Consider the following 16123-nt stretch of genomic DNA (forward strand, 5'->3'; position numbering starts at 1 on the left):
CCCCCTACGACCTCCAGCAAATAGGAAAGACTTTCCAAACAGAACACACCATATTTATCTCATTAGGAAGACTTAGTCAAACTTGGAAAAAACTCTTGTTTTTCTCTCGAAGACAAATGTGGCGTCGTCACTTGAGAGAGAAAAATCACACGGGTAATATTTCATTGGCTCGATCAAGATGACTATCTAGTACACTTATGATGAGGATGAATGTGATCCGTTGTCACGGTGAACGTTCTTATTCTGTGGATTCTAAATGGTAGTAAATGGGAGTTATTCATTGGACAGGGACTGGACTACCCGGACTCCAATAATGGACGCTAAACTTAATTTTCTGTAAGGATTTTTTTTATTTTAAGCATGCCCTGTTTGTGTGTTCCCCTCACCCAGGTAGTTACAGAAGGACAGGTCCTGTAGTCATAGCAGTGTGTGTGTGTGTGTGTGTTCCCCTCACCCAGGTAGTTCCAGAAGGACAGGTCCAGTAGTCGTAGCAGAGTGCTGAGTTGGATCAGCTGAGTCTTCATACCCTGCATCTGCTCCTCAAAGTTCTGGTGCTGAGAATGTAGACAGAATAGAAATACATTTACACTATATAGACGACATGATCGACACCATGTGGACACCTGCTGGTCATTCATCTCATTCCAAAAACATGGAGTTGGTCCCCCCTTTAGCTGCTATAATATCCTCCACTCTTCTGGGAAGGCTTTCCAGTAGATGTTGGAACATTGCTGTGGGGGACTTGGTTCCACTCAGCCACAAGAGCATTGGTGAGGTCGGGCACTGGTTAGGCCTGGCTCGCAGTCAGCGTTCCAATTCATCCCAAAGGTGTTCGATTGGGGGTTGAGGTCAGGGCTCCGTGAAGGCCAGTCAAGTTCTTCCCATACCGATCTTGACAAACCATTTCTGTATGGAACTCGCCTTGTGCACGGGGGCATTGTCATGCTGAAACAGGAAAGAGCCATCCCCAAACTGTTGCCACAAATTGGAAGCACAGAATCATCCAGAATGTCATTGTATGCTGTAGCGTTAGATTCCCCTTCGCTGGAACTACGGAGCCGAAACCATGAAAAACAGCCCAGATCATTATTCCTCCTCCTCCACACTTTACAGTTGGCTCTATGCATGGGGCAGGTAGTGTTGTCTCTACGCATGGGGCAGGTAGTGTTGTCTCTACGCATGGGGCAGGTAGTGTTGTCTCTACGCATGGGGCAGGTAGTGTTGTCTCTACGCATGGGGCAGGTAGTGTTGTCTCTACGCATGGGGCAGGTAGTGTTGGCACTACGCATGGGGCAGGTAGTGTTGTCTCTACGCATGGGGCAGGTAGTGTTGTCTCTACGCATGGGGCAGGTAGTGTTGTCTCTACGCATGGGGCAGGTAGTGTTGGCACTACGCATGGGGCAGGTAGTGTTGTCTCTACGCATGGGGCAGGTAGTGTTGGCACTACGCATGGGGCAGGTAGTGTTGGCACTACGCATGGGGCAGGTAGTGTTGGCACTACGCATGGGGCAGGTAGTGTTGGCACTACGCATGGGGCAGGTAGTGTTGGCACTACTCATGGGGCAGGTAGTGTTGGCACTACGCATGGGGCAGGTAGTGTTGGCACTACGCATGGGGCAGGTAGTGTTGGCACTACTCATGGGGCAGGTAGTGTTATCTTGGCATCTGCCAAACCCAGATTCGTCCGTGGGACTGCCAGATGAAGCGTGATTCATCACTCCAGACAATGCGTTTCCACTGGAGTCCAATGGCGGTGAGCTTTACACCATTCCACCAAACGCTTGGCATTGCGTTATGGTGATCTTAGGCTTGTGTGTGGCTGCTCAGCCATGGAAACCCATTTCATGAAGCCCGACGAACAGTTATTGTGCTGATGTTTCTTCCAGAGGCCGTTTGGAAGTCGGTAGTGAGTGTTGCAACCGAGGAGTGATGATTTTTACGTGCTTCAGCACTCGGCGGTCCCATTCTGTGAGCTTGTGTGGCCTACCACTTTGCATGCTGAGCCGTTGTTGCTCCTAGACGTTTCCACTTCACAATAACAGCACTTACAGTTGACCGGGGCAGCTCTAGCAGGGCAGAAATTAAACGAACTGACATGTTGGAAAGGTGGCATCCTATGAAGGTGCCACGTTGAAAGTCACTGAGCTCTTCAGTAAGGCCATTCTACTGCCAATGTTTGTTTATGGAGATTGCATGGCTGTGTGCTCAATTTTATACACCTGTCAGAAACGGGGGTGGCTGAAATAGCCGAATCCACTGATGTGAAGGAGTGTCCACATACTGCTGTATATAGAGTTTATACAGTAATACAGACAGATGAACTAGGGATGCTGTTAAAGCAACAACATGTTGATGACAGTCGGCCAGTCAATCGGCCTGTCGGCCAGCCAGCCATTCAGTCTGCCGGCTAGTCGGCCAGTCATTCAGCCAGTCATTCAGCCAGCCAGTCATTCAGCCAGCCAGCCTGTCGGCCAGCCAGCCAGTCATTCAGTCAGCCAGCCAGTCAGTCATTCAGTCAGCCAGCCAGTCATTCAGCCAGCCAGTCATTCAGCCAGCCAGCCAGCCAGTCGGCCAGCCAGCCAGTCATTCAGCCAGCCAGTCATTCAGTCAGCCAGTCATTCAGCCAGCCAGTCATTCAGCCAGCCAGTCATTCAGCCAGCCAGTCATTCAGCCAGCCAGTCATTCAGCCAGCCAGTCATTCAGCCAGCCAGTCATTCAGCCAGCCAGCCAGCCGGTCAGCCAGTCATTCAGCCAGCCAGCCAGTCATTCAGCCAGCCAGTCATTCAGTCAGCCAGTCATTCAGCCAGCCAGTCATTCAGCCAGCCAGTCATTCAGCCAGCCAGTCATTCAGCCAGCCAGTCATTCAGCCAGCCAGTCATTCAACCAGCCAGCCAGTCATTGTCTGCTGGCTAGTCGGCCAGCCAGCCAGCCAGTCATTCAGCCAGCCAGCCAGCCATTCATTCATTCAGCCAGCCAGTCGGCCAGCCAGCCAGTCATTCAGCCAGCCAGCCAGCCAGCCAGTCACATAACACCATATTGATGCTCTCTACTCCTCAATCTCCAGCTTTCCTTTTACCTTCCTCACTAACAAGTTGCTATGTGGCAGGTGTTTAAATCAATAACCCTGATGTAGCCATGTTTAATGTATTAATGGGTGGGATGACAGCTACAGTGCTGGAGATGACATGGTCTGTGGGTTTCCTTTGAATAACAAGGGTCTGTCAGGTACAAGACCATTCAGCCGAGTAATAATAACATGATTGCTGTTTACCCTAACCTCTGTGTGTGTGTGTGTGTGTCTGTTTACCAGAGTAGACCAGCCCTGGGCTACAGTACCTATAAAGCTATGAATGGATAATGAACACAAAACCCCTTTTAAATGACTTCAGCAGCTATGTGGAGGTAAGAATAGAGGAAACAGGATGGTGTCGTAACAGAGAACAGACGGGAGGCTGGGCGTTGTCGTAACAGAAGACAGGAAGCTGGACGTTGTCGTAACAGAAGACAGGAAGCTGGACGTTGTCGTAACAGAAGACAGGAAGCTGGACGTTGTCGTAACAGAAGACAGGAAGCTGGGCGTTGTCGTAACAGAAGACAGGAAGCTGGGCGTTGTCGTAACAGAAGACAGGAAGCTGGGCGTTGTCGTAACAGAAGACAGGAAGCTGGACGTTGTCGTAACAGAAGACAGGAAGCTGGACGTTGTCGTAACAGAAGACAGGAAGCTGGACGTTGTCGTAACAGAAGACAGGAAGCTGGACGTTGTCGTAACAGAAGACAGGAAGCTGGACAGTGTCGTAACAGAAGACAGGAAGCTGGACGTTGTCGTAACAGAAGACAGGAAGCTGGACGTTGTCGTAACAGAAGACAGGAAGCTGGACGTTGTCGTAACAGAAGACAGGAAGCTGGACGTTGTCGTAACAGAAGACAGGAAGCTGGACGTTGTCGTAACAGAAGACAGGAAGCTGGACGTTGTCGTAACAGAAGACAGGAAGCTGGACGTTGTCGTAACAGAAGACAGGAAGCTGGACGTTGTCGTAACAGAAGACAGGAAGCTGGACGTTGTCGTAACAGAAGACAGGAAGCTGGACGTTGTCGTAACAGAAGACAGGAAGCTGGACGTTGTCGTAACAGAAGACAGGAAGCTGGACGTTGTCGTAACAGAAGACAGGAAGCTGGACGTTGTCGTAACAGAAGACAGGAAGCTGGACGTTGTCGTAACAGAAGACAGGAAGCTGGACGTTGTCGTAACAGAAGACAGGAAGCTGGACGTTGTCGTAACAGAAGACAGGAAGCTGGACGTTGTTGTAACAGAAGACAGGAAGCTGGACAGTGTTGTAACAGAAGACAGGAAGCTGGACAGTGTTGTAACAGAATACAGGAAGCTGGACAGTGTTGTAACAGAAGACAGGAAGCTGGACAGTGTTGTAACAGAAGACAGGACGCTGGACAGTGTTGTAACAGAAGACAGGAAGCTGGACAGTGTTGTAACAGAAGACAGGAAGCTGGACAGTGTTGTAACAGACAGGAAGCTGGATGGTGTTGTAATAGGTTGGATAATAAGACAGAAAAAAATGAATTCAGAACACAAATCATGGAGCTGGAGTGACATCAAAAAGCGCGAGGGCTCTGCTCAGCTATTGGTGGAGGCTGTGAGAGAGTGGTCTTGGATGCATCCTTTGTGAAATGCACCATGGGAACCCAGCGTGGTCAGGTAATCAGGTCACACTCTACCAACACTTCCCTAGTTGGTCTCCTTCTCTCGTTAAACAGGAAGAACTGTGCTGTCATATACCTACACAGAGGTCAGTGAAGGTCTCACCCACAGACATGGACTGACTAGAATGGATATCCTCATTTAATTTGCTTTGGTGTGAGGGGCTTTGTCCATTCTAGTAATTATATTTCTATGTTACGTATGTTCTAATAATTCAGATGTTCTCAGTTTTACCCATCTGGTCCATGAAGGAGACAAATCACTAGAAGGTTATGTCCCTGCTAGTTTATCTAGCCTAATTCTATGGTCTTATTACATTATGTCTGTTCTAGTATATCTAGTTCTATGTTGTCAGTCTCACCATCTGGTCCATGAAGGAGACAAAGCACCAGAAGGCGTCCACCTCGTTCTCCATCACATAGAGGATCGGAGACAGCAGGTCACTCATACCCTGGACATAGCCTGGTGACAGAGAGAAAAGAACCCGGTTTAGTCAGCCAGCCAGCCAGCCAGTCAGTCAGTCAGTCAGTCAGCCAGCCAGGCAGCCAGCCAGTCAGTCAGCCAGCCAGGCAGCCAGCCAGTCAGTCAGTCAGTCAGCCAGTCTGCCAGTCAGCCAGTCTGCCAGTCTGCCAGCCAGCCAGTCAGCCAGCCAGCCAGCCAGTCAGTCAGCCAGCCAGTCAGCCAGTCAGTCAGCCAGTCAGCCAGTCAGTCAGCCAGTCAGCCAGTCAGTCAGCCAGTCAGTCAGCCAGTCAGCCAGTCAGCCAGTCAGTCAGCCAGTCAGCCAGTCAAAGCCTGGTGGTGACAGAGAGGATTTGAAACAGTTCTGGAGAGCTTTCATACAAACACAATCTTGACCACAGGAGGTTGGTGGCACCTTAATCAGGGAGGACTGGCTCGTGGTAATGACTGGAGCGGAATCAGTGGAATGGTATCAAATACATCCAACACATGGTTTCCATGGTTTCCATGTGTTTGATGCCATTCGCCCCGTTCCAGCCATTATGATGAGCCGTCCTCCCCTCAGCAGCCTCCACTGATCACGTCTGGTGCTGAGTGGCATGTAGTATTTATTGTTGGTGAATCCGCAGTCACAACCCAGTAGAGGCTGAGTACATTCAGTTTGACGTGGTCTTACCCAGGTCAAAGTCATTCAGTATGACCTGGTCTTACCCAGGTCAAAGTCATTCAGTATGACAAGCGTGGTCTTACCCAGGTCAAAGTCATTCAGTATGACAAGCGTGGTCTTACCCAGGTCAAAGTCATTCAGAATGACAAGCGTGGTCTTACCCAGGTCAAAGTCATTCAGTATGACAAGCGTGGTCTTACCCAGGTCAAAGTCATTCAGAATGACAAGCGTGGTCTTACCCAGGTCAAAGTCATTCAGTATGACAAGCGTGGTCTTACCCAGGTCAAAGTCATTCAGTATGACAAGCGTGGTCTTACCCAGGTCAAAGTCATTCAGAATGACAAGCGTGGTCTTACCCAGGTCAAAGTCATACAGAATGAGAAGCCTGGTCTTACCCAGGTCAAAGTCATGCAGTAGGACAAGCGTGGTCTTACCCAGGTCAAAGTCATTCAGTATGACAAGCGTGGTCTTACCCAGGTCAAAGTCATTCAGTATGACAAGCGTGGTCTTACCCAGGTCAAAGTCATACAGTATAACAAGCGTGGTCTTACCCAGGTCAAAGTCATACAGTATGACAAGCGTGGTCTTACCCAGGTCAAAGTCATTCAGTATGACAAGCGTGGTCTTACCCAGGTCAAAGTCATTCAGTATGACCAGCGTGGTCTTACCCAGGTCAAAGTCATTCAGTATGACAAGCGTGGTCTTACCCAGGTCAAAGTCATTCAGTATGACAAGCTTCGTCTTACCCAGGTCAAAGTCATTCAGTATAACAAGCGTGGTCTTACCCAGGTCAAAGTCATTCAGAATGACAAGCGTGGTCTTACCCAGGTCAAAGTCATTCAGTATGACAAGCGTGGTCTTACCCAGGTCAAAGTCATTCAGAATGACAAGCGTGGTCTTACCCAGGTCAAAGTCATTCAGTATAACAAGCGTGGTCTTACCCAGGTCAAAGTCATTCAGAATGACAAGCGTGGTCTTACCCAGGTCAAAGTCATGCAGTAGGACAAGCGTGGTCTTACCCAGGTCAAAGTCATGCAGTAGGACAAGCGTGGTCTTACCCAGGTCAAAGTCATGCAGTAGGACAAGCGTGGTCTTACCCAGGTCAAAGTCATTCAGTATGACAAGCTTCGTCTTACCCAGGTCAAAGTCATTCAGTAGGACAAGCGTGGTCTTACCCAGGTCAAAGTCATGCAGTAGGACAAGCGTGGTCTTACCCAGGTCAAAGTCATTCAGTAGGACAAGCGTGGTCTTACCCAGGTCAAAGTCATTCAGTAGGACAAGCGTGGTCTTACCCAGGTCAAAGTCATGCAGTAGGACCAGCGTGGTCTTACCCAGGTCAAAGTCATTCAGTAGGACAAGCGTGGTCTTACCCAGGTCAAAGTCATTCAGTATGACAAGCGTGGTCTTACCCAGGTCAAAGTCATGCAGTAGGACAAGCGTGGTCTTACCCAGGTCAAAGTCATTCAGTATGACAAGCGTGGTCTTACCCAGGTCAAAGTCATTCAGTAGGACCAGCGTGGTCTTACCCAGGTCAAAGTCATACATGCAGTAGGACCAGCGTGGTCTTACCCAGGTCAAAGTCATTCAGTAGGACAAGCGTGGTCTTACCCAGGTCAAAGTCATACAGTATGACAAGCGTGGTCTTACCCAGGTCAAAGTCATTCAGTAGGACCAGCGTGGTCTTACCCAGGTCAAAGTCATGCAGTAGGACCAGCGTGGTCTTACCCAGGTCAAAGTCATACATGCAGTAGGACAAGCGTGGTCTTACCCAGGTCAAAGTCATACAGTATGACAAGCGTGGTCTTACCCAGGTCAAAGTCATGCAGTAGGACAAGCGTGGTCTTACCCAGGTCAAAGTCATACATGCAGTAGGTCATGAGGACATCGTGCAGCAGAATCAGTCCTGGGTTGTCTGGTCCTTCATAGAAAGTGTTGGTCCTGTCTGTCCTGTTCACGTCTTTCTCTGTGGAGGAAATCAACACAGTCACAGGCCTCAGAATCCCCTTCAATCACCAAATACATTTGGATGTAGAGGATTTGACTCAGTGAAACGGTGCTGCTACAGGGTTACACACAGACAATAACAGACTAAATATATAGATGTAGAATTTACACCATCCATCGTGACGGACTGACAAAGTTTCTGACCTGTTTACTTCTTCCTCTGTAGAGGGAACTAACAGCCACCAGTATTCATAAAGAATAGGAGGGTCTTTCTTCTGTAGAGGGAACTAACAGCCACCAGTATTCATAAAGAATAGGAGGGTCTTTCTTCTGTAGAGGGAACTAACAGCCACCAGTATTCATAAAGAATAGGAGGGTCTTTCTCTGCAGAGGGAACTAACAGCCACCAGTATTCATAAAGAATAGGAGGGTCAGATGACATGGACAGAAGGAACCTGATCGTAGATCAGCACTCCCAACTCAGAGACGCTTTATGAATACAGGCCCCGACTTCACCACTGGTCTGGTCTGCCCGATTGTCCTCAGACATAAAGTTTACTACCAGGAGTTGAAATCAGAAGCACTTCAAACAGTTCAGCATTTCTCCGTGCCAGCCGCCGCTCATTTCCATATTCATTTCAGCTGACATTTACAGAGAGCACACAACTCTAACCCTGTTACAACCGGAGCCTAATTTCAATCCTTTGAATAGAAGGGGGGAGCGACTCAGAGAGGGAGAGAGAGAGAATAACGAGACGGAGAGAACAGAAATGCCAAGTCCATTGAGGAGCCAGCCAGATCCAGTATGGATCATTCCTCAACGATCAGGAGGAGATGAGATCCCATTACCTGGCTGACATGGGCCCTGTCCCAAATGACAACCTACTGCCTATTTAGTGGACATAGGGCTCAGGTCAAAAGTAGTGCACTATATACAGGGTATAAGATGTCATTTGGGACGCGGCCACGGGGCTGGGTTCTACAGGCTGACGACGCTGATGGAATATTGAATAAATAAAACACGGGGCTGATCCGATGGGAGCCAGATTGATTCCAGTCTCAGCTCAGACTTCAAGTAGCTAAACTAGGAAAGGTGTCACACTTTGTTTCAAATGGTTTTTGCTGAGCAGTTTGGGGTTCAGACCCGGACAAATGTGGCCAACTTTTGTTCTTCACTGGCTGTGGGGGGGGGGAGTTAAGTTGCTGACTGAGGCTGTTGGAACAAGGAGTCTAACTCATTAACATATTGGAAAGGTCTCCTGTTTGTCACAGTGCCCATTGTTCAAACCACGTAACCATCCTACTGTCAGACCAATGGAATACAACTATTGTCCATCGGTTAGAAGGGAAAACTGGCTTCTGGCTTCTCCAACAACCCCAGACAGAGCCCCCCCAGACAGAGTGATGATGATGAAGATGACCTATTAGACTCCTAACTAACATTCTGTTATTAGTGATGATGATGATGGTGATTACCTATTAGACTCCTGACTAACATTCTGTTAGAAGTGATGATGATGATGGTGATTACCTATTAGACTCCTGTGGTCTCTAAACATGCTGTTGTGTTTCTCCTGCTCCTCACTCACTGACTTCCACTGGAGCTTCATACGGAAGTACTCATCCCTGAGGAAAGAGGATGAGGAGAGAGGGGGAATAAGTACTCATCCCTGAGGAAAGAGGATGAGAAGAGAGGGGGAATAAGTACTCATCCCTGAGGAAAGAGGACGAGAAGAGAGGATGAGAAGAGAGGGGGAATACGTACTCATCCCTGAGGAAAGAGGATGAGAAGAGAGGGGGAATAAGTACTCATCCCTGAGGAAAGAGGATGAGAAGAGAGGATGAGAAGAGAGGGGGAATAAGTACTCATCCCTGAGGAAAGAGGATGAGAAGAGAGGGGGAATAAGTACTCATCCCTGAGGAAAGAGGATGAGAAGAGAGGGGGAATAAGTACTCATCCCTGAGGAAAGAGGATAAGAGAGGATGAGAAGAGAGGGGGAATAAGTACTCATCCCTGAGGAAAGAGGATGAGAAGAGAGGGGGAATAAGTACTCATCCCTGAGGAAAGAGGATGAGAAGAGAGGGAGAATAAGTACTCATCCCTGAGGAAAGAGGATGAGAAGAGAGGGGGAATAAGTACTCATCCCTGAGGAAAGAGGATGAGAAGAGAGGATGAGAAGAGAGGGGGAGAATAAGTACTCATCCCTGAGGAAAGAGGATGAGAAGAGAGGATGAGAAGAGAGGGGGAATAAGTACTCATCCCTGAGGAAAGAGGATGAGAAGAGAGGGGGAATAAGTACTCATCCCTGAGGAAAGAGGATGAGAAGAGAGGGGGAATAAGTACTCATCCCTGAGGAAAGAGGATGAGAAGAGGGGGAATAAGTACTCATCCCTGAGGAAAGAGGATGAGAAGAGAGGGAATAAGTACTCATCCCTGAGGAAAGAGGATGAGAAGAGAGGGAATAAGTACTCATCCCTGAGGAAAGAGGATGAGAAGAGGGAGAATAAGTACTCATCCCTGAGGAAAGAGGATGAGAAGAGAGGGGGAATAAGTACTCATCCCTGAGGAAAGAGGATGAGAAGAGGGGGAATAAGTACTCATCCCTGAGGAAAGAGGATGAGAAGAGAGGGAATAAGTACTCATCCCTGAGGAAAGAGGATGAGAAGAGAGGGAATAAGTACTCATCCCTGAGGAAAGAGGATGAGAAGAGAGGGAATAAGTACTCATCCCTGAGGAAAGAGGATGAGGAGAGGGGGAATAAGTACTCATCCCTGAGGAAAGAGGATGAGAAGAGAGGGGGAATAAGTACTCATCCCTGAGGAAAGAGGATGAGAAGAGGGGGAATAAGTACTCATCCCTGAGGAAAGAGGATGAGGAGAGGGGGAATACGTACTCATCCCTGAGGAAAGAGGATGAGAAGAGAGGATGAGAAGAGAGGGAATAAGTACTCATCCCTGAGGAAAGAGGATGAGAAGAGAGGGGGAATAAGTACTCATCCCTGAGGAAAGAGGATGAGAAGAGAGGGAATAAGTACTCATCCCTGAGGAAAGAGGATGAGGAGAGGGGGAATAAGTACTCATCCCTGAGGAAAGAGGATGAGGAGAGGGGGAATACGTACTCATCCCTGAGGAAAGAGGATGAGAAGAGAGGGGGAATAAGTACTCATCCCTGAGGAAAGAGGATGAGGAGAGGGGGAATAAGTACTCATCCCTGAGGAAAGAGGATGAGAAGAGAGGGGGAATAAGTACTCATCCTTGAGGAAAGAGGATGAGGAGAGGGGGAATACGTACTCATCCCTGAGGAAAGAGGATGAGAAGAGAGGGGGAATAAGTACTCATCCCTGAGGAAAGAGGATGAGAAGAGAGGGGGAATAAGTACTCATCCCTGAGGGAAGAGGATGAGAAGAGAGGGGGAATAAGTACTCATCCCTGAGGAAAGAGGATGAGAAGAGAGGGGGAATAAGTACTCATCCCTGAGGGAAGAGGATGAGAAGAGAGGGGGAATAAGTACTCATCCCTGAGGGAAGAGGATGAGAAGAGAGGGGGAATAAGTACTCATCCCTGATGGAAGAGGATGAGAAGAGAGGGGAATAAGTACTCATCCCTGAGGAAAGAGGATGAGAAGAGAGGGGGAATAAGTACTCATCCCTGAGGAAAGAGGATGAGAAGAGAGGGGGAATAAGTACTCATCCCTGAGGAAAGAGGATGAGAAGAGAGGATGAGAAGAGAGGGGGAATAAGTACTCATCCCTGAGGAAAGAGGATGAGAAGAGAGGGAATAAGTACTCATCCCTGAGGAAAGAGGATGAGAAGAGAGGGAATAAGTACTCATCCCTGAGGAAAGAGGATGAGAAGAGAGGGAATAAGTACTCATCCCTGAGGAAAGAGGATGAGGAGAGGGGGAATAAGTACTCATCCCTGAGGAAAGAGGATGAGGAGAGGGGGAATAAGTACTCATCCCTGAGGAAAGAGGATGAGAAGAGAGGGGGAATAAGTACTCATCCCTGAGGAAAGAGGATGAGAAGAGGGGGAATAAGTACTCATCCCTGAGGAAAGAGGATGAGGAGAGGGGGAATATGTACTCATCCCTGAGGGAAGAGGATGAGAAGAGGGGAATAAGTACTTATCCCTGAGGAAAGAGGATGAGAAGAGAGGATGAGAAGAGAGGGAATAAGTACTCATCCCTGAGGAAAGAGGATGAGAAGAGAGGGGGAATACGTACTCATCCCTGAGGAAAGAGGATGAGAAGAGAGGGAATAAGTACTCATCCCTGAGGAAAGAGGATGAGGAGAGGGGGAATAAGTACTCATCCCTGAGGAAAGAGGATGAGGAGAGGGGGAATACGTACTCATCCCTGAGGAAAGAGGATGAGAAGAGAGGGGGAATAAGTACTCATCCCTGAGGAAAGAGGATGAGGAGAGGGGGAATAAGTACTCATCCCTGAGGAAAGAGGATGAGAAGAGAGGGGGAATAAGTACTCATCCTTGAGGAAAGAGGATGAGGAGAGGGGGAATACGTACTCATCCCTGAGGAAAGAGGATGAGAAGAGGGGGAATACGTACTCATCCCTGAGGAAAGAGGATGAGAAGAGAGGGGGAATAAGTACTCATCCCTGAGGGAAGAGGATGAGAAGAGAGGGGGAATAAGTACTCATCCCTGAGGAAAGAGGATGAGAAGAGAGGGGGAATAAGTACTCATCCCTGAGGGAAGAGGATGAGAAGAGAGGGGGAATAAGTACTCATCCCTGAGGGAAGAGGATGAGAAGAGAGGGGGAATAAGTACTCATCCCTGAGGAAAGAGGATGAGAAGAGAGGGGGAATAAGTACTCATCCCTGAGGAAAGAGGATGAGAAGAGAGGGGGAATAAGTACTCATCCCTGAGGATGAGGAGAGAGGGAATAAGTACTTATCCCTGAGGATGAGAAGAGAGGGGGAATAAGTACTTTTCCCTGAGGAAAGAGAGGAAAGTAAAGGAGTGAGACGACAGAAAATATTTCACATTACATTAGGTGATAGAGGGAAAATCGAGTTACATATCGCAATATTACTTTGGACCATATTATAGATACCTTGACTCCAAGTAAAAAATATATAAATGTATCTATTTTTTGATTTTGCTAGGTAGTGTTAGCTAGCGCTAGTTCACTTTACCTGTGCCAAAACACTGGTATTTTGTCCTATAGCTTGTTCTCCATCTTCTTTTTAAAAGCCCAGTGCAGTCAAAAACTTGATTTTGAAGTTGGAATAATATTGTGAAAATTATAATGCCATTTTAGTGTAAGAGCTGTTTGAAAAGACTGCCTGAAATTTCCAGCTGTTTTGGTGGGATGGAGTTTTTGGCCTTAAATTAGTTAATAGACCAATAAGATAGCGAGTTCCAAACCTCTCTGCCAATAACAGCTCGTTTTCAGTTCCCCCTCACTCAGACTACTTCCAGAACGTCCTGGCTAAATTCTTGCTTGAGAAGAACATTTTTTGGTTTCTTTTTGCCCATTTTAATTTAAAACAATCACAGTAAGGTACATCATTGTTTCCCAGAAATAATTTGATATTGAGACAACAACAAAAAACAGTTGCATTGGACCTTTAAATAGTGACCCAACGTGTTTTCAGTAGTTATTTCCATGACTGATCAAAAAGACAATTAGTTCGCAAATCGCAAATATCGAATCGTAATACATATAGAATCAGCACATAAGTATCGTGATCATATCGTATCGTGATCATATCATATCGTGATCATATCGTATCGTGATCATATCGTATCTTGATCATAATCATATCGTGATCATATCGCGATCATGATCATATCGTATCGTGATCATATCGTCATCATATCGTATCGTCATCATATCGTATCGTGAGGTCCCTGACAATTCCCAGCCCTCATTCAGGGTGTGTTGACTGTGTGACGTTTAAACAGAATAGTATGGACCACTTCCCTTCAGCTGGTTTTCAACATAACCGGGTGCTGTGCTATGAGAACTAGTACTCTCTTCACACAGTGCTCTCAACGCCATCTGAACAGCAACATGTTTTAAAACTGAAATGTATTAGTCATTCATAAATACAAGTCATATTACTTGTAAATGTAACGCGTACTGATTCATAAAACGTTGTGAAGATCTCTCTACGAGCACAAAGACAACATGAAGTGAGAGGTGTTGGGTTTTCCTGTCCTAGTATTATATCAACAGTGCTGTTATGATGCAGATCTGACAGAGAGCATGTGTCAACCACGGAGGAGCTCCCAGTCTCCTAATGAGTAGGAGTGTCTCTTACGTTTTCCTCTCGGTCAGACGACTCCTCTCCTCCTGGGTGCTGTCCCAGGGGAAGTAGCCCAGCAGAAACTTCCATCCCTCCTTCCTCAACACATGACACAGACCCTAGGAGGGACGGAGAGACAGAAAGAGGGATGGGGAGGGAGAGAGAGAAAGTAAAAGAGGAGAGAGACAGACAGCTTTTATTTCCACAGTCCTGCAGTAAGTAACAAACAAAACAGGCCTAACAGAGCTATTCCAGTTTCAACTCAGCCTTCGACTTCCAACTGTTGCGTCAGAGAGAGAGGCGATGTCGGGAGACAAAACAATCTCTGAAACGCGGCTGACCCCCACTTCTATATCCTTCATGTAGAGAGACTACAGAGGCCTCAGATACTGCCTTTAATGAGTGTTCTGCCTCACTGCTCAAGGCCAGAACCATAGGCCATAGACTCACAATGCAGTATGGATGAGCTACTGTAGCTAGCTCTGTCAAGGATGAACAGTATATGTAGGAATTAAAAGCACTGATGGGTTTGTGCTGTTGCTACTCTCTTAATTAACAGCAGAGGGCGTGTGTGTGTGGTGTGTGTGTGAGATACAGAGACTGTCCCGTTTGTTCCTGGTGTTTCAGTGTGTTATATCCTGCTGTATTTAGTTGGTTCCTGGTGTTTCAGTGTGTTATATCCTGCTGTATTTAGTTGGTTCCTGGTGTTTCAGTGTGTTATATCCTGCTGTATTTAGTTGGTTCCTGGTGTTTCAGTGTGTTATATCCTGCTGTATTTAGTTGGTTCCTGGTGTTTCAGTGTGTTATATCCTGGTGTTTCAGTGTGTTATATCCTGGTGTATTTAGTTGGTTCCTGGTGTTTCAGTGTGTTATATCTTGCTGTATTTAGTTGGTTCCTGGTGTTTCAGTGTGTTATATCCTGCTGTATTTAGTTGGTTCCTGGTGTTTCAGTGTGTTATATCCTGCTGTATTTAGTTGGTTCCTGGTGTTTCAGTGTGTTACATCCTGCTGTATTTAGTTGGTTCCTGGTGTTTCAGTGTGTTACATCCTGCTGTATTTAGTTGGTTCCTGGTGTTTCAGTGTGTTACATCCTGCTGTATTTAGTTGGTTCCTGGTGTTTCAGTGTGTTACATCCTGCTGTATTTAGTTGGTTCCTGGTGTTTCAGTGTGTTATATCCTGCTGTATTTAGTTGGTTCCTGGTGTTTCAGTGTGTTATATCCTGGTGTTTCAGTGTGTTATATCCTGCTGTACTTAGTTGGTTCCTGGTGTTTCAGTGTGTTATATCCTGGTGTTTCAGTGTGTTATATCCTGCTGTACTTAGTTGGTTCCTGGTGTTTCAGTGTGTTATATCCTGGTGTTTCAGTGTGTTATATCCTGCTGTATTTAGTTGGTTCCTGGTGTTTCAGTGTGTTACATCCTGGTGTTTCAGTGTGTTATATCCTGGTGTATTTAGTTGGTTCCTGGTGTTTCAGTGTGTTATATCCTGCTGTATTTAGTTGGTTCCTGGTGTTTCAGTGTGTTACATCCTGGTGTTTCAGTGTGTTATATCCTGCTGTATTTAGTTGGTTCCTGGTGTTTCAGTGTGTTATATCCTGCTGTATTTAGTTGGTTCCTGGTGTTTCAGTGTGTTACATCCTGGTGTTTCAGTGTGTTACATCCTGGTGTTTCAGTGTGTTACATCATACTGTCTTTAGCTGGTTCCTGGCCCCACGTGTTCCTTACCCCTTTGAATATGGTCTGTTTGAGGTGTTCCTTACCCCTTTGAATATGGTCTGTTTGAGGTGTTCCTTACCCCTTTGAATATGGTCTGTTTGAGGTGTTCCTTACCCCTTTGAATATGGTCTGTTTGAGGTGTGAGATGTTCCTCATGCGTCCCTCAGGGCCCATGTTGGTGTTCCACTCTTCAGCCCCAACAGGCTCCCTACGCCGGACTGCTGGCCGCACGCCAAGATCAATCTACCAGGGAGGGAGAGTATGGAAATACTGCATTACCTACGCATGTTACTGCTACACCAATAACACACCATAGAGAGGAGGGAGGGGACTGAGATATCAAATTAGCAAAACACCTTG

The 16123-nt window shown here is 47.1% G+C and overlaps 1 protein-coding gene across 3 annotated transcripts in view; it reads right to left on the reverse strand.

The window, feature by feature from the left end:
• The window catches only part of LOC139533584 (TBC1 domain family member 15-like), an 80916-nt gene that overhangs the window by 19856 nt on the left and 44937 nt on the right, over window positions 1–16123 (reverse strand). For all 3 annotated transcript variants that reach the window (XR_011666820.1, XR_011666819.1, XM_071331732.1), the window contains exons 8-13: window positions 15878–16006; window positions 14065–14168; window positions 9316–9410; window positions 7687–7803; window positions 5076–5176; window positions 455–554 (exon numbers count right to left, since the gene is read on the reverse strand). Coding sequence is in view for 1 of the 3 variants with exons in the window: in XM_071331732.1 (XP_071187833.1) it covers window positions 455–554; window positions 5076–5176; window positions 7687–7803; window positions 9316–9410; window positions 14065–14168; window positions 15878–16006 (646 nt within the window). In the remaining 2 variants the exon portion in view is untranslated. The remainder of the gene's footprint in view (window positions 1–454; window positions 555–5075; window positions 5177–7686; window positions 7804–9315; window positions 9411–14064; window positions 14169–15877; window positions 16007–16123) is intronic.

Source organism: Salvelinus alpinus, chromosome 11 (assembly GCF_045679555.1).
Source record: "Salvelinus alpinus chromosome 11, SLU_Salpinus.1, whole genome shotgun sequence".
Taxonomy (NCBI): Eukaryota; Metazoa; Chordata; class Actinopteri; order Salmoniformes; family Salmonidae; genus Salvelinus; species Salvelinus alpinus.